This window comes from Camelus bactrianus, chromosome 5 (assembly GCF_048773025.1).
Source record: "Camelus bactrianus isolate YW-2024 breed Bactrian camel chromosome 5, ASM4877302v1, whole genome shotgun sequence".
Taxonomy (NCBI): domain Eukaryota; kingdom Metazoa; phylum Chordata; class Mammalia; order Artiodactyla; family Camelidae; genus Camelus; species Camelus bactrianus.
In genome coordinates this window covers 78,912,846-78,931,453 of record NC_133543.1, presented here as the reverse complement: position 1 = coordinate 78,931,453, position 18,608 = coordinate 78,912,846, and the positions used below count along the sequence as shown (strand labels likewise).

General features: G+C 42.0%; 1 protein-coding gene and 1 non-coding gene across 9 annotated transcripts in view; both read left to right on the top strand.

Moving 5' to 3' along the window:
* Positions 1 to 18,608, top strand: part of SPATS2L (spermatogenesis associated serine rich 2 like) — a 157,247-nt gene extending 138,639 nt beyond the window's left edge. For all 8 annotated transcript variants that reach the window (XM_045508000.2, XM_010971891.3, XM_074364197.1 and 5 more), the window contains 5 exons: positions 3,046 to 3,104; positions 9,328 to 9,437; positions 11,942 to 12,044; positions 14,600 to 14,820; positions 17,703 to 18,608. In XM_045508000.2, the coding sequence (XP_045363956.2) occupies positions 3,046 to 3,104; positions 9,328 to 9,437; positions 11,942 to 12,044; positions 14,600 to 14,820; positions 17,703 to 18,098 (889 nt within the window). In that variant the 3' untranslated portion in view covers positions 18,099 to 18,608. The remainder of the gene's footprint in view (positions 1 to 3,045; positions 3,105 to 9,327; positions 9,438 to 11,941; positions 12,045 to 14,599; positions 14,821 to 17,702) is intronic.
* On the top strand, positions 5,942 to 6,014 carry TRNAP-AGG (transfer RNA proline (anticodon AGG)). Its single transcript has one exon. It is a non-coding gene; the product is annotated as a tRNA-Pro (tRNA).

Below are 18,608 nucleotides of genomic sequence, written 5' to 3'. Positions count from 1 at the left end.
GGAGCCCCAGCCCCTTCCATTCCAAAGAGGTTGTCCTGGACTCCTGTTCCATGTCTGCTGGAAGTCAGAAGCCCTTTTTCTAAGATGCGTGGGTTTCAGGGATGGGAGCGGAGCTTAACATTCTCATGCTCACTCTGCCTTCAGGCTTTTGCCTCTCCCCATCTCTTCAACCCCACACTGACCCAGGTGTGAAACCCAGCCTCACCCTCAGGGGCTGTGTGTGTGCGCGTACACGAATACGTGTGCCCACAGACACTCAGAGCATTCACACAAAGTGTGATGAAGATCTGGACATCCCCAGCAAGGCTCACATCACACTCCTCGCCATACACATCTCACAAGAGTATGTGCAGTCTGCCTGCCCTTGGAAGCTCATTTGCCCACCCCACTATGGGGATTTCTCCCAGCCTCCTCACCCCACACAGCCCCTAGCCTTCCGGCTGATTCTCTCTCTGTCTTCTCACCCCCTTTCTAGAGGGAATAAAAATTCAAAACATTTTCTCAGGTAGAGTAGCTTAACCCTGTTGTCACTGGGCTCCTGACTCCCCATCTCTGGGTTCTCACCTTGTGCCCCTCACAGTGGATCCTTGTTTTCCTCAACTAATGTAGCACTGCCCTCTCCAGCAGTGGTCTCTGTTGTAGCTACATTTGTGACCTTGACAGGGATGCTCTATATCCCTCATAATCACAGGAGCAGAAGCCCATTGACTTAACCCAACATTTCATACAAATGACAAACGTATGCTCGTTCGTGAGTAGATGATCTCTGGAAAGAAACACAAGATGCTGGTAGGAGTTGAAACCCCCAGGGAGGGGAACTGAGTAAATCAGGTCAGGAAAGAGATGGGATAAAGACTTTCTTCTTACCATACAACTTTCTGGATCATGTATTTCCTATGTTTAAAACACACTGACGTCACACATATTCATGTCAATAAAAAAGGTACAGGTCTCCCGATATGACAGTTCCACCAGAGCGGTCATAGCCAGTGACCTCAGGCGACATGCATCATGGGGAGAGCTGACATCTGCGCCTGATGGATAAGGCTTCATGCCCAGTTCTGTAGAATTTGCTCTGCACTGTACACATCAGCTCTTTGCATAAGGATTTCCTGGTTAGAAAGAGCCAAGCTCCTCAGCACATGGTCCTTACTCTCCAGGGTTTAGGTTGCATCATCTGGATGAGGAGCCCCAAAACGCCTATAGGTGAAGCCCAGGAACCACCTCTTACCTTGGCAAATATTCTAAAATATTTCCTCTTAAGAGGAAATAAACTTTCAACACTAAATTTTAAAAGTACATCTGATGGAGAATAAAAAGTGTATCTGATGGAACAATCTGAATAGTAAATAAAGTAACAAGGATGAAAACTGCAGTGTATTGAAGCACATTAAATATGAGTTCACAATTAAACTATACAAATGAGTCAAAAAATCTCATTGGTCGCTTTTAGAGGAACCAACTATCATTTTGAAAACTGATAAATAAAAAGAGAATCAAGCATTAATCCTGCTTTACCTCTACAAACTGTGCTTCATGATAACCAAAGAGTTGGTAAGGGAAAGTTTCTCTTTATGGAAGTTTTCCAGTAAATAAATGAAGGAGTGATAGAATCTGAAATACCATCATTTTTCAAACCCTATTGATCTAAGCAATGATCACCAATGGCTGCTAATACCATAAAAAATAGAAATGTTCTTTGTATTGCCTATGAATTTATTTCAAGATGTAGAAGTTTGAATACATTCAGGTAATATTTTTTCAGGAGGAATATTTATAAGTGTGTCCTGTCATTTGTCTGCTGATGGAAGTATATAACACAAAATAATTTCTCCTGAAATAAAAAACAAATCTGAATCTAATCAAATTTCTGTGTCTCATAACAAATTTATAGAAAATATAAAAGAATGGGTTAAATAATAGCACAGATGTGCAGCCAGCAAAACTGAGAACTTGGACAACTCTACAGGACGTACCACCTGGTTTGTTTAACAAATGAATTGCAAGGGAGAAAAAAAGAGACAGAGATGGGAGGGAATCTGTAGATTAAAACAGATTTAGGAGTCAGTCAGCCAGTTGTAATGAACAGGCCTTGTATAGATCCCGGTTCAAACAAACTGTTTAAAAAATGTATGGGGCATTTAGGGAATTTTGAATGCTGAGTAGGTATCTGATAACATTAAATTATCATGAATGTTTTTGAGTATTATAGTAATACTATCTTTTAGATATCTATAGTAAAATATTTATGGTTGAAATGAAAATTTTAAAAATCTGACATCTATGCTTATATATATAAAATAAAATCTGTGAAAGGGTATATAAGGGATTTTTGAAGATATGTTGCTTGCGGAAAGGGAGCTAGGAGTCAGGATGGGAGAGAAATGAACTTTCGGACAGATAACTATTTACTTTATGCAAGTAATACCTTTTCAAAGGACTGACTAAAAAATATATTAAATATAAGGGAAAAAAAGTTAAGTTAACCTTGACCTGCTTGGAGGAGCGAGATGGCATAGACTCGTATTACAGAGAATGGGTGGATTGACTCAGACCCATATTTCTCAAAGTAAGTCCTAGGACCATTTGGCTCAGAATTGGGCCCCCATGTCTCCCTCCTAGCCAGAATCTGGGAGATTGAAGCCCAGAGACATTGGAGAATTACAGGCCTTGATAACCTGAGTGCCAGCTTTTCAAGTACTTATTATACTGTTTTGGAACTTTCGAAATTCATAGGGCCAAAATGCTCTCAAATTGAAATTCAAAGCAGTACAATTCTGAAAATCTGAAAGGGCTTTTTTTTCCCTCCGATTTGCTGACAATGATTTAATCAGCAGATGTCACTATGTAGTGTGGGGAGCATCCCTTCCATGTTGCCTCATTTTTGGAAAGTGAGAGTCTGTTTCTGGCATCGTAGCATAGAAATATTTATGGTGATCTTGTATTTTGTTTAGTGAAAATATTTTTACTTTTACTTCCAGTGCTTATTTAAAGTTTATCTTTGATTAAGCATTCTTTTCTTTTGTTTTTGTTTTTTACCTCCAGCATCATTGACAAAGAAGTTTCATTAATGGCAGAAATGGATAAAGTTAAAGAAGAAGCCAGTAAGTAGACACATGGTTATTTGATCGGGAGCCTTGCAATCAGTAGGTCACACTGACAGTGATGTGGATTCTGAGTGGGGTCCTAAAATTCACGCTGAATCCAGGCTCATGAGCTCTGTAACCTTAGGCAAGTCACTTAGCCCCTGGAACCTCAGCAACCTCCAGTGCCCAAAGGATGAAGTAGTAGCACCCACTGAGCACAGGGCAGAACAGGCACTCAGCAAACAATGCGAGTCAGTGGAATTTATTTAATAAAGTCCAAGGGGACTTTTGTGCATATAAAGGCCTACTTATAGTTAATTGGGTTATAATGACATTGAATTTAGTATTAAATTTTAAAACACAAGACTTTTTTCCTTTTTAAAAATTTTTTATTGAAGTATAGTCAATTAACAATGTTGTGTTAATTTCTGGTGTGCAGCCTAGTGATTCATTTATACATATACATATATACTCCTTTTCATGTTCTTTTCCATTATAGGCTATTACAAGGTGTTGAATATAATTCCCCATGCTATACAGTAGGACCCTGTTGTTTATCTATTTTATATATAGTAGTTAGTATCTGCAAATCCCAAACTCCCAGTTAATCTCCCTATCCACCCGCCCTAGTAACCATAAGTTTGTTTTCTATGTCTGTGAGTCTATCTCTGTTTTGTAAAAAAGTTAAATTGTGTTTGTTTGTTTTTTTTTAGATTCCACATATTAGTGATATCATATGGTATTTTTTTTCTTTTTCTGGCTTACTTTACTTAGTATGATGATTTCTAGGTCCATTCATGTTGCTGCAAATGGCATTATTTATTCTTTTTTATGGCTGAATAGTATTCCATTGTGTGTATATACCACAACTTCTTTATTCAGTCATCTGTCAATCGACATTTAGGTTGCTTCCATGTCTTGGCTATTGTAAATAGTGCATATTCACAACTTACAAATCTTGCTATACACTTATACAATCCTTTTCACTTGGTTTCTTAAGTTCAACTAACTCAAGTTTACCAAATTAAATTCCTCTAAAAAATTAGTCCCATTTGGAATTTACTTCAATTCCCCTTAATGTTTTGAATTACATTTATAAATTTAGTATGTCTGATTTTTTTCAAGCACTTCAGATGCCTGACAAGGCAAACTTACAAGCTTAATGGGCAAAGTATTCTGAGCTCTTGAGCAACTCTTATAAGATTAATAATTCAAACTTAGAGATGTACTAAATGAAGTTCTCTTAAAACACTCCAAGTCTGTTTACAGACTTAGTCAAATTCACTGACACCTGCCAACTTAACACCTCAAAAGAAAATCAATTACACATTTTAAATTGAAAACACAAGTGAGATTGCTTAATGTACCACATACTCTATATTTTAATAATGAGCACATATAGATAATATTGATCATTGCAAATTTTTTTCTAAATTTAACACAAAATATGATTACTCTAGGTTTGATTTACCTAACTATTTTTGTACCTATTTCTAAACCTTTCCACTGTTGTAAAGTTACCCAACAGCCAGGAGGGCAGATTTGCCATCTCAGATAGGCTGAGGTTCATGGGTTGGAGATTTCTACTGAAACAAGTTTGCTCAGTCAGATTCAACACAAGTAGACATGCTGAGCCCTCTCTCATTATTAAATTCAGTCTGTTCTGCTAATGGGAACCCTAAAACTGTATTTTTCAGCTAGGATTAAGTTTCACAATCCTTATCTCCTAGGCTTTTCATCTTTACCCAAATTTTATCTCATAAATTGGATAAATGGCAGTCTGCAACCCCAACCAGGTTTTATTAGCTAAATTTCTTTACTTTTGACTGGAGTGCCTTTCTTTTTATCAGAATGAAGGATCAGACCAGATTCTTCATTCTTTTAACATTTTTCTTGCCTGGCCCTTGGCCATAATTCAAGTCATTTTATGGAAAACAGTTACATCACCATTTTTGTTAGATAATTTTTCCAAGTAATTTTAAACAACTTTTAGAGTCTAAAATACAGCAAATTTTATTAAATAAAACTAAACGTGCTCCAGGGTTAAGCTGTGGAATATTTAGCTACTTACACAATCCCTTTGATTGTGCGATTATTTTATTCTTATGAAATTTGTTGATTTCTCCAATAAAAGTAGATTACCCCATGACTTGGAATTTTCCCTCTTTCTCTTTTTCAGTTTCATATCCTAATGATTTTTAAATGCTAACAGGCAACACAGACAGAAATGTTTCCCTGGCACCAAAATAGAAAGTTCCCAACACATCACTTTCTCAGAGGCTAACAAAAGACCTCAGATTTCAAGCGCTGCTTCTTGGGACAATAGTACTTGGTCTCAAAACCCGTGGAATTTGGAGCATCTCTGGAGAGCATACTCATTTTTAAAACTCATTCAATCAGTAAACATTTCTTGTGTTCTTCCTATGGTCTCAGCACCGGTAGAGAGAGTGGGACAAACAACAGATAAATCTGGGACCTACACTCCTGGAGTTTTCAGGCTAGCTTGAAATTTATTAAACAAATTACTGTACTTAATTCATTATCTATACACTGTGGGATCCCATATTAGTATACATGATTGTAATTGCAACAAGAAAGAAGTATATTCTAGATGACTATATCTCACTTTATTAACAGTATTTGTAGTTAGCATTTTTGAGTTTACTCTTCTAAACAGTCCACATAGGTTATTTCATTTAGTTCCATAATCACCCTGTGTGGGATTTATGATTATTACATTTCACAGATGAAGAAACTAAGGCTGTAGTGCTATGATCTCATACCCTGCAAACCCAGGGAACAAGAGACCTAGACAGGCATGTTCTTGGAGTGTCAGATTTACTAGAGACTAGCAGGGAGGTATAGCTCAAGTGGTAGAGTGCATGCCTAGGATGCACAAGGTCCTGGGTTAAATCCCCAGTACCTCCATTAAAAAAGAAACCAATAAACAAAGACAAATTCATTAGAGATGGGAAGAAAACTTTTATCTTAACAGGAATTTAGATCTATTATGAAGTAAAATGCAAAATTCACAAGAATTTTCAAGGAATCAAAAGATTTCAAGGAATCTTTGTGCTTGAAGAGCTACTTCTGCTCCAGCTCCCCTACCCCAAAAGTTTGAGTACACCCTCTGCTAAGGAGTGTAATTCTGCTAAGCCCTAAAATTTTCTACGATTCAGGTAATGTGAGCAAGCTTCCGAAGGGTTTCAGAAACTTGAAGGAATTTATAAATCCTAGTGAGCAAATGGATTTTGGCACACCAGATACTGTTTATAAAACTATGTAAATAATATTAATTGAGTCTTGAATGCAGTGAAAATCTAAAGCTGTAGGGAACTGTGTCCCTGTACGGATCTCCCAAAGGATGGTGCTTTCAAAATGTACTTATTATTCTATTTTAAATTATAGGATCAGTGAATCTTAGGAACTGATCTGTTTTACTTTTGCTTTTGGTTTCTGTGATTGATGTTTTTGAGGTGAAAATGTTGGCTCCCCCCAAAGAATATTGGCTTTAGATCTCAAGTTTAGGGCTTTTTCATAATGAAAGTCTTTGAAATGTTAATGAGACTATATGTAAAACTCATCCCAACACTTGCTGATGCAAAGTATTCATTCCCATGCACATTTGCATGAGTGTAAACTCAGAATTTGTTGGTGATCTTGCACCTGCATTCCTATTTTAGGGCCCATTTACATCTATTTCTACAAAATCTTTTATTTGATATGAATGCCCAAGTTCTACTTAATCAAAAAGAACAATTGTCCCTAATTGTCACCAGTCCCACAAATGATCCATTAAGAAAAGTCAGATCTGTTTAACTGTGTAGTCACTCAGGGTCTGCTGACCCGTTTATTAGCTGCTCATCAAAGCTGGGCCTTCAGAATTTCTGTTTTATCTTAACTTTGCAAGAGGAAAGTACCTCGTTTCATCTTCCTACTCAAGAATCACTCCCTCATTCCCCAGGCTTTAGTGCCATCCATATGTTGAATTATAATGGGAAATAAATAATCAATCAAAGGTATGAGGGCCTAGATATCCTTAAGTGGCCCCTGTAGAAAAAGAACTTCTTTCTTTGCATATTCCCTTTAAGTAATGCATTTATTCATTCGTTGGAATCCTCCATTCAGCAAGCATATTGGGACCCACTGTATACCAGGCCCTAGGTATGGTGGACACAGAGAACTACATGTGCAGGGCGAGGTGGCCCCAGGCACACTGGGCATCATGCTCCATCTAAAAAGGGCAGCGACTCCCCAGCTCTAGCCAGTGGTTGCCAAATGGCAGTGCTGGCCAACTGTGGCCAGAAATTCCCATATTTTAAGAGAAGCCAGAAGTCCAGCTTTCAAATGGAATTGCTTAATTTTCAAATGTGGGCAATTTGTAAAAGTAATGTGTGGGCCAGAAATATACATATGTACTCTGTGGTCCAAAGCGATAGTGTGCCATCTTTTTCTAACTGCTGGTCTGACTGGGTCACCTGGGAATCATTCAGTAATACCTTGTCTCCATTCAGACTAAAATTCCTTTCCATCCCATCATCAGTACAAGATTTTCACTAGCTCCTCTGTGTTCTGAAATGCCACCAGGCACAGTTCAGGCTCTGCCCAGCTACGTGGTGTTGTAAACAGGGAGCGGGGGAGTCCCGGTAAATAACCAAAGCATGATTAGAATAGTGTGGGAGATGATTAGACTTTATGAGCTGTAGATTAGTTATTTTGACACTCAGTATTGGTACAGCATAAAAAGGTAATGTTTCTCTGTCTGTCTGAAGAATGGTTTATGGTTTACAGGAAATCTTAACTCTTTTTTAAAATTTTTAAATTTTTTTTAATTAATCTTTCTTGAGGGGGGATTAAGTTTATTTATCTATTTATTTAATGCGGCTCTGGGGCTTGAACCCAGGACCTCATGTACGCTAGGCATACACTATACCACTGAGCTATACCCTCCCCATCTTTACTCCTAATTGATCTTTAACTTCTATGGGGGTTTTTGAAGTGACTATTTTTGACATTTATAAATGAAGAACTCTTACAGTCAGAAATCATGTTGGCTGGGCACATGCGCTGTGAATCTGGTCTAATAAAGCAGTTGACCCTTATGCAGCCAAAAAAAGAATGTGAATTCAATGTGCATGTGATATTAGTTAGATGGGCTTTTGTTATACTGGTTTAATAAAGCAGTTGACCCCTGTTCAGCCAAGAATGGAATGTGAATTTAATGTGCAAATCGTATCAGTGAAATGGACTTTTCTTTTGTTATAACTCAAAACCTTTGTCCAAAAGAAATTCATATGTAGCTAGAATGAGAGAACTGCAAGTCTGTCTATTATGGAATCAAACTTTTTATTTAAATCTTGCCCAGTGTGTTTGTATTCATTGCCTTTCACTGAACTCTACGATCTTTTGGGAAACACACACACACACACACATACAGACACGCACACACAAATTAACCTGTGGGCTCTTCCATCTACTTGAACCTTTAGTTCATCTGACAGATGTGTGAAATGGAATGCCAAGAACTCCCTCATGTCTTCTCTGCATGTGCAGATGCTAAAGAGTGCACATGAATCCAGCTCAAGCTGGCTTTGACTCACCCTTGAAATTTTTCCATTGCGGACACTTTTAACAAAGATAAGACACTCTGGTCTGGAACTTCTCTCTGGTTGCAAAATGGAAACATATCTGCAGAGTTGCAAAAGCAGAGGCATTTTTTAGCTCACAAAAAGCTAATAAAGTCAAACTTTTATGTCCCATTTCAGTAACACAGCTAGTCACCCTAAATGAGTATATGTTAAAGTTCAGAAGGTCTGATGTTACATTTTAATAGTACAACACCAACAAAAAAATGGTTTTTGCTTGGGGGGCTCCCGGTCATTCAGATAGGATTTTAGTAAGTGTCTTTTCTTGGGGATACTTGTTCTGAGTAATGCACAAAGTTGAAAGTCCAAATTAAGTAAGTGAGATCAGATGCCAGTGAGGAAAATGAAGAAGGTTGTGGGTGTACAGTGAATCAGAAAGGACCATGTTTGGTTCGAGGCTCGGTTGATAAAGGCATAAGGAAATGAGCAGTTGGCAACAAGCACCAGGGGCAAACCCACCTCGGTGACCAACTCAGGAAACAGCCATGGCCCAACAAAATGGTCAGTCTGCGGAGGGAGACCCGAGTCCATGACATTAGGTCATTTAATATGTTTAAATCTGTGGCCTTAATGCATTCTTCCTTCTTATTTGGCAGTGGAAATCCTGACTGCTCGTCAAAAGAAAGCAGAAGAACTAAAGAGACTTACTGATCTAGCCAGTCAGATGGCAGAGATGCAGCTGGCCGAACTCAGGGCAGAAATTAAGGTCAGTTCTAAAATATCACAGCCTGAACCCCGTGCCAGGGTTCCGATCCCCATTATGTCTGTTCTGCATCCAGAAGGTGCAGCTCTCTGAGGATCTAACATCATACACCCAGCTCTCTTTCACAGGGTTGAGGTACAGAAAACAGAAGGGGAAAGAACCACCTAATCACTGTATGTCAGTATACTGTGGGCGGAAGGGAGATGTCATTACAGAGGAGACGTACACGCTGTTTTTTTCGTCAGTGGAACTGACCCAAATAAAATGTATTCAGGTATAAATTATAGCGGGGCTGGGAGCCATTATTTTTACCGTGTGTAATTTATGTGTAGGTACATAAACGCACACACACATGTGGACACACACTAAGTATAAACTTGGTATAACAGTAAGGAGTCTAAAGAATGCACAATATGGGGAGACTTCTATATCCTTTTCCATCTTACTTGCTCTTTTATTAAGAAGACCACCCACAAATCTGTGTTTACTGGATTTCTTCAGTTGCACGCAACAGAAAGTGCCGCTGGGTCGCCTCGAGAACAAGCAGGAGTTGAAAGAGTCTGAGCGTAGCTCACCGAAGCAGAGCGTGCTCTGGAGACTGGAGGCTCCAGGCAGAGCCTCAGGCGGCCACCTGGCTGACGTAGGCAACGTGACTACCACACACCCTCCAGGGTACCCTCCGAGCCAGTGCCCTCCAGATGTCACCACCCCTTGTGCCACCCCACTTGATTCATATGCCACAGAGAGAGATTCTGATCGATCGGCCTCCATTTGGGTCACATAGGTCTTGATTGACAGACCCACCAGTGCTGCGAATCTTCGAAACTGCGTTGGGGCACAGTTACCAGGAGGAGAAGTTGTTACCAGAAAGGCAAAAACGAGTATCTACAGCCAAATAGGAAGAAGCTACAGTTTATACATTTTCCTTTATCCTCTTTTACCCCAGTGTACTGTGTGTACGTACATGCACACGTACTCCAGCTTCTGGCCGACTCCCAGGGGACCAGCATACTTTGCAGACACAGTCACTACTGGCTTTATAAGTAGGACTGTCTGCTCATCCCAGCATAAAACTGGTTGAATATGATAGAAGGTGGCAGGTGATTTTTCCGTCCCCACCATCCTGGTTTCATCCATGAAAGGCAGCCCCTTGGGGATGAGGACCTCCCCTGAGGGTCCTGAGAATTTCCAGAGACCTTTTCCTTCTCACCTGCTCTCCTGTTCTTTGTTGCCTCCACAGTCAGTTGCAGTTTCCTCGTGACTAGTCTTCCTGCCTCCACTGTCTCCTTCCAGCCCAGCCATCCACCCTAAGACTGGAGTCATTTGAGCAGATGTGGTCTCCCCTAGTAGGGTTTACTCTTCCCCTTAGAATAAAACCCACCACTGGAACACCAGCATATATATTCCAGTTTTCATCTCCGCCTTGTTAGAACATCAAGTGCGGAGTATGAAGTTGCCAGCTTCCTGGTCTATTGAAATTGACTCATCTTCCAACTTTTATTTCTACCCATCAAAATCCCACTTATTGTACAATGGCTAATAGCACAGGCTTTGGAGTGAAATGGTCCAGATCCTGCAACCTTGGATAAATTAAATATTCTCTTAGATTCTTAGAACCTCTATTCCCCCTCTGTAAATTGGAGTTCATAATAGTACTGATTTCATAATAATATGATCAGATGAAAATGAGATTATCAGTTAAGAATTTGGCCCATATCTGATAAGTATTCAATATTTTTAAATGTTCCAGATCAAATGCTTCCTCTTACATAACTCTTTCCCCATTCTCCTCAATAGGAAATAATTTCTTCTCCTTTTTTATTCCTAAAGCACCTACCACATTCTACCTTATATTGTTTTTAGTGGTATCTGTCTCTCTTGGCATGTGGTAAACTTGCGGAGGGACTGAGTCATAGTTATTTCTGTATTTCTCACTCTGTCATCTACATAGATCTTAATTTTAAATGAACTGAAAAGGAATCTCTTTCCCACTTCCTTTAACAGCACTTGAAATTCTACCATTCAAGATAATGTTTTCTAGATACTAAAGGCTTTTTGAACTTCCTGGTTTCCTGTTAAAATGGAGACGGACGTCTAGGTGGAATGACATGCTTTCCCATAAGGGGTGATACCTTAGCAGGCCGTTGACCAGACCGGGAAGACTGCCGAAGGCAACCCAAAAGCTTGCACCAGGACACCAAGTGCTAGGAGTAGAAGGAGGTGTGGGTGCTAAGAGGTTAAGCAGATGAGTCCTGTATCACAGGTTTGTCTGAGCCCTGGCAGGGGAAAGAGAGGACCCATGTATATTCCCAGAACAAGAAGATGATCGTGCCCCTGGCAGGTCAAAACCAAACTGGCTTTAATGGAGCCTCCCAGTGACGAGCCGGCGAGCCTCTCCACGTGGGGATGCTTTACCACCGTCAGTGGTGGCAGAAGAGCGGAGCGGATGATCTGCAGCATGCCTCTGTCATTTCTGTAATCCTGGGGCTCCTGTCTCTTCCCTACAGCACTTTGTCAGCGAGCGTAAATATGATGAAGAGCTCGGGAAAGCTGCCCGCTTCTCCTGTGACATTGAACAGCTGAAGGCCCAAATCATGCTCTGCGGAGAAAGTGAGTTTTGCATACTTGCTAAATAATTCTGTGTGAGTGAGCTTGGTGCTATTTGGAGTTACTATCAGAAATGTCAGGTGTGCGGTCCCCCAGGGGGCTAGAGTGAGGTCTAAAGAGATTTAATGATCTAAGGTCGTGACACCAGTCACTGGAAATGTCAGGATTTGAACTTCGAGTCTTCAAATGCCACCACCCATCAGTAAATCCCCAGGATTTATTAAGTGGAACAGAACGGGTCAACTAGTTTATACCTTTTGCAAACTTTTCTTAAGCACGGCCAGATCCACTGTCTCTCTGATTTCAAACAGCCTGGTTCTATAGAGACCCGTTCCACTGAGAGTGAGTCTCCCTAATAAGTCTGGGGACAATAGGCTATTGTCATGAAGGGCCTGGCTGTCGCACATGCGCGCGCGTGCGCGTGCGTGTGTCCTCAGCAGTGCCCTAGCCTCTTTCTTAATTAGAGCAGCTAATGTGCAACCAAATTGGCTGATCCTTTTCTCCCGACTCCAGCCCACCCACCAGGGGAGGAGGGAACAAGCACTAAAGTGGCTTCAAGGAGGCAAGAAGGACTGGTGAAGGACACAGACTATCCATAGCCTCGTAGGGGGCTGAAAAATTGAGATTTGGCTGCTCCTTTTTTTTCAAAGTGGAAATTGCTTTTTTTCCCTTGAGTAAGTGTATAAAATATAAGCTTGATCTAAAAATTACAAAACTATATTAAATAGAACATGACATTACTTTTGTGGCCTCTCCACACTTTTTATGCACATATAATCTGTGTGTGAGTTATGTATTATATTTAATTACTACTTCTCATCATTTACTATGCTACACGACACACAGAGTAATATAATTTGCTTTTATAGTTTCGCAATATATGGTTGACATTTTTCCATGTCCATCTATTTAACCCATAAATTATTTAAATATAATTTGACACAATCAGTCCCTTGATTGTGGACATTTAGGTTGCTTCCAGTTTTTCATTATCAAAACAACACTGCTGTGAGCACCTTTGTTCACATATCATTGGCAATTATCTTATTTTCTGCCTGCCTTTCTTTTAAATTATTTTCTATTTTCTTTTTTTTTCTGTACACCCCCCCTTTATGAAAGAATCTACCCCATTTGCCGTTCTCCATCCCCAGATTCTGCCCCATCTCTTAAAAACTGGACTGCCTGATTCACAGGTGGAAATTTAGCTGCCCATTCTAGTCTCCACTTCAGCCTGACGATGGTTGAGACCCTGGTGCCAAGTGACTCCCACCCTCGGAGGAGGGGAGTATGGTGCAGCGTCACCTGCTCTCTGGAGCACTTCCAGTGCCATCTAGTGGTTGGAACCATCCCTCACCAAACTCCAAGTGTCCACCTTGGAAGACAACCTCCGGTGTTGGAGACAGGAGTCCTCGGAAGGCCCTTTTCTTCTCAGCTTTGTTGAGAACACATTGAAAGCCCACAGCTCCTGAACTGGAAATAGCAATGACCCCTACAAAGCTGCACCTAGTAAGCATGAGAGCCCCTAAAATCCCCTGGTCATGTTTGGACAGCCCCCAACATGAAATGAAGGAACTGGCGATACATCCCTGTCCTTTCCATTTCTGACGTTCAGTGATCCCTACTCATCACTCCAAATCCTCAGAAAGAATGCTAGGATTAAGTCTGATCCAACACAGGTAGCAGAGAAAATTGCTTTTAAAAACTGGTGACAATTTTTTAAGATTCAAAGGTCTTGCTGCCCTGCCTGGCAGTCAAATTCTGGTGAACTTTGAGAGGGAAGTCATGACTCTGTCCTTGAACTGATTCCCTCCAGCCCAATTCAGCATAATCACATAGAAATCATCGCATCAAAAACCACCCTTTTCAGATCCAGCAGGAAGGGTGATAAACATTGAACAGACCCGCCTGAGCCCTGCTGGGGATCTGTCTGACTAGCCTGCCTTGACTTTAGCACTGGAATTGTTACAGATTTGCAATGGGGCTGAAGGAAACAGAGTTGATAGAAGGCCAGATAACGTGGCTCTACAGGAATATAGAAGATGCCTGGGGACATCTTTGGGTCTGGAAGGCCTGGCCCCAAGGTCGGCAGATGTGCAGTACCCCAGGGTGACAGAATTCCTGACACCCAATATCACCCCATTCCCATAGTCTTAGAACATCGTGACTCTGACAGGCCAAGTATCCATGTACCTCTCGGTGTTTCTGTATCCCTGCGATACCACCTGGTCCAGAGATCTGACAAGGACAGCAAGAACGGGTTTGGTAATAGGGAACCCGGAGGCAGGGCCCATTTATGGGCAGGGCCGAGAGGACACCTCAGGATTTCATTTTCCTTCTCCCCATGGTGGTTCTTGGCCTAAGGAATAATATCAAAGTTGCTCAGATGGGTCTTATTTCCTACAAATGTATCTCACCAAGGTGCTTTTACAAATAACATCTTCCAAAAAAAAAATTAATGTTTTTATGACGCTTCTGCCGGTTGCTCCATCTCCTGAGGGGTTACTGAGGCAGCCGTGTGCGTGGCACAGCCCCTGACCCCAAGCGCTTTCTTGTTGCAGTTACACATCCAAAGAACAACTATTCCTCAAGAACTCCCTGCAGCTCGCTACTGCCGCTGCTCAACGCTCACGCAACCGCCTCTGGAAAACAGAGCAACTTTCCCCGAAAATCATCCAATCACAACAAGCCCTCCGAGGGTAAAGCAGCAAACCCAAAAGTGGCCAGCAACCTTCCCAGCGCCGTCGACAGCTCCCACCAGGCCGTGCCAGCTGCTAAGCAGGTAAACTCCTCCTCCGGGAAGGCCACTCTGCACTGCCTCCAGGTGTCCTGCAGAACCTGGTGCGCGGTGCCTGGGAAAGAAAGCAGAGGAAGGAAAGGGCAACTGCCAGTCACAGCCAGGCTCCGCCCGCCCCCAGCAGCAGCCTGACCTCGGGAGCCTCCACGGCCTGACGGGCCTCACAGAACTCCCCTGGTCCTGCCAGTCCCCATTTCCTAGGCGGTTTCCCCTGTGGAGGAAGTGGTCATGCCTTGAGTGCCACCATCCCCATGTCCCCACATATGGAAGGGACACACACAGACATGGGATCAAGATTCAGAACTTGGCTTCTGACATATTAGTGCAAACAAATCTGGCATGTTTTTTTAAGATCCTTTAATTTATCAGTAAGAGGCCAAAGTTAGTTCAAACCGCTCTTTTGATGTGGAGGGTATAGCTCAGTGGTAGACCATATGCTTAACATGCACGAGGTCCTAGGTTCAATCCCCAGCACCTCCATTAAAAAATAAATAAGGGCTGAGGGTATAGCTCAGCGGGTAGAGAGTGTGCTTAGCATGCACGGGGTCCTGTGCTCCATCCCCAGTGCCTCTGTTAAATAAAAAATAATAAATAATAAGTAAATAAATAAACCTAATTACCACCCCCCCAGAAAAATTCTTTCACCTCTTAGGTTTTCAGTAAAAAAATATATTTCAAAATGATGTTATTAATTCTTATCTACTACAAACCCTGAACACTGATGTATCCAGAGGGTAGCCTCTCTCCTTCTGCTTCTCCACTATATCCTTGAAAAGTGATTTCCCCCTTATCGTCAGAGAATGACCAGGAAATGGGACTTGATGCTTCAGGAGTTGGGTGTATTCTAAAGATATTTCTCATGATCTTTAAGAAAGAGAGCTTGAATAAGGAGACATTTTTTTAAAGCATTCCAAAATGTTGGTTTTCTAACAAATGCCCTGTTGGGTTCTGTGGCCTTGCTCTCAGAATTCTCATTAGTGAGGCTGACAGGCATTTCTCTGGCCCCAGATGTCTTCATGAACTTGAAAGCAGCAGTTTGGCAAGGAGTATTTCATAGATTCATATCCAAGATCATAATCAAATCTGTTTTACTTTTGGTCTAAATACATCTTCACAGCTTTTGTTCTTTGCTCATTATTAAACCCCATACTAAAATGAAGTCTAAAATTTAGTCTGAGTTTCTCTGTCACAGTTTCTTTAAAAACAAAGGAGACCAGCTCAAATGCTATCCATGTCGATACTTTTTCAGCTCACTGTTTTATCATTTTCAGCAAAGTATTTCAGGTGATGGCTCATTTAAGTTTAATGATGTATCTGAGCCGGGCAAAGGCCCTTGTGCTGGGCCCTGTGCTTTAGAGCAAACCCTGGTGGTCCGCCCCCAGTCGTGGCCCTCCCTGTAGAGCAAGACCAGGATGTGGCGACCCAGAATCCACACTCTCCCATCTGGGAAGTGCTCCAAAGACTGAAATTCTGTTCCCAGATGGCTCCAAGCCTACTCCAGGGCCTGTTTGGACTCCTGCCCTGGATGCTTCACCTTGAGGGCTGACCACACCACCAGTGTGCACACGCCGAGGCCCAAAGGGTGATGATTTGTGGGGGTGGGGATGAAGCTTAGGTGAGCAGGCTGGATGGTCCACGTCCCTGCGTGCAAGGCCCTGTCACAGTGTGGGATGGAGCCAGAGGTAAGAGAGGACGACTCTCAGGCCCAGAGTGTGTGGGCCGCCTTTGTACTCCTGCCCGGGACCCCAGTTACCCAGGGGTGGGTCTGCCCTGAACCGAGACCATCCAGTCCCAAGGCACAAATTAAGAACTTCACGTATTTGTAACTCACAAAATTACATGTTTTAGTAATAGAGGTTTGATTTTTCAAACAAGGTCTGTGTTTATGTAACACCCTACTTAGGAATCTTGTCGGGAGGGCATATGTGAAGTGGAAATGACTCCCCCATTTTCTAACTGTAGACCTTGAGCAAGTCCTTTATCCTCATCTATAAAATGAAACACGGAATAGCAACTCTCTTGAAAGGTGACTGCAATGATAAATGAGGTGACTCATGGTCAAGTACCTGCTTGGTGCCTGGCACACTTAAGCACTGAAGAGCTATTGACCTCAAGGAGTTCAGAAACTGTCCTTTATACCAGGACACCCAGGCTAACCCATCACTTCCTTTTTACTCATCCATTTATATTCTTGGTTGCTGATTTGTTGAAGGTTGCTAGGTTTTCAGTCTGATGCAAAACTCACTGGCTGAGAACTGTAGAACGTTTAGAAAAAAGAACTAATTATCTCTATGAAAATACACATTACCATTATATCTCACTGAGATCTACCAGCGCCACCTCATCCCTGTGTTTACCCAAGATGATATTTCTGAACTACGGTATTTGTTTTGAAATAAAATAGAAAAGCTGCTTTAGAGGAGAAAAATTACAAACAGAATTTTACGTTTTTCTTCCTATGTGTAATGAGAATTCCTATACGTAGTCTATACAGAATGTCCCGGAAATGTTTACGGTAGAGAATCATCCTTTCCCTGCCTCTTGTGTTACATTGCATTCTGTTTTATTTCGGGCACACTTTATGGGTTTTATTTGGCCTGGTTCTTGAGTTGTCTGTCTTACACTTCTGTAACCTCTCTTGCGACATCAGTGGAGTTCCATTTACAAGGCAGTCCACTGTTCTTTGAAGCCTGAGGATTTAATCAGCTTGACCTCATTTGCATGTTGTCCCATCCTTCTGGGGTGTAAGCAGGCTCACTTGCAGCTTAGAGGTTTGGTTTCCCTCCCTCATGTCTACTGATGTCATCTGGGGTTTGTCGGCGTCTAATACCTACCTCTTCTCTTTTCGTTTTTTTTCCCTTTGGTAGAATGGGTCTTCTAGCCAAAGACGAAGATTTAATCCGCAGTATCACAACAACAGGCTCAATGGGTCTGCCAAGCCACAGGGCAGCGGTCACGAGCCCGAGCCGATGGGGAAGGGCGGCAGCCGCCACGAACACAGGAGACAGCCCCACAACGGCTTCCGCCCCAAAAACAAAGGCGGCGCCAAAAACCCAGAGGCCTCGTTGGGGACCAAGACCCCTGAGGCCCCGGCCCATCCGGAAAAGCCCCGGCGAAGGCAGCACGCTGCAGACAGCGCAGAGGCCAGGCCTTTCCGGGGGAACGTGTCCAGGGTTTCCCAGTGCAACCTCTGCCCCACGAGGATAGAAGTTTCCACAGATGCCGCTGTTCTCTCCGTCCCAGCTGTGACGTTGGTGGCCTGAGAGAGGGGAGGAAAAAAAAAAAAAGCAGTTTTCACTCAGTTTCGGTTCCCTGCCCGAGGTGCTGACCCAGTTCGCTGCCAGAAGAGAGTCCATCCAAATCTACAAACCCCGAACGGCCGTGTCATCCTCTCTTAACCATTTTTACTAATTCTAATAATCAGCTCTAGCTTGCTTCATAACTTTCATGGCTTTGCTTGATCTGTTGGCGCTTTTTCTCATCCAGACATTGCAGCATTTTAGCCAGGCAGTATTTACTCATTTGTTAGGAAAATCAACGTGTGGCTGAAGGTCAGAGGCTCAGTAGCAACCTATGTTGTAGCAGTGATGTCAGTCCATTGATCGTCCTTAGAGAGTTAAAGTTGGAAAAAAGAATTCTTATTGATCAGACAAACATGATCTGCTGAAGACACATGCGCTTTTGTAGAATTTAACATCTGGTGTTTTTCTGAAATATATATATATATACATATATTGCTTTATTTGAAACAAATTAAAATATGCTGCATTTGA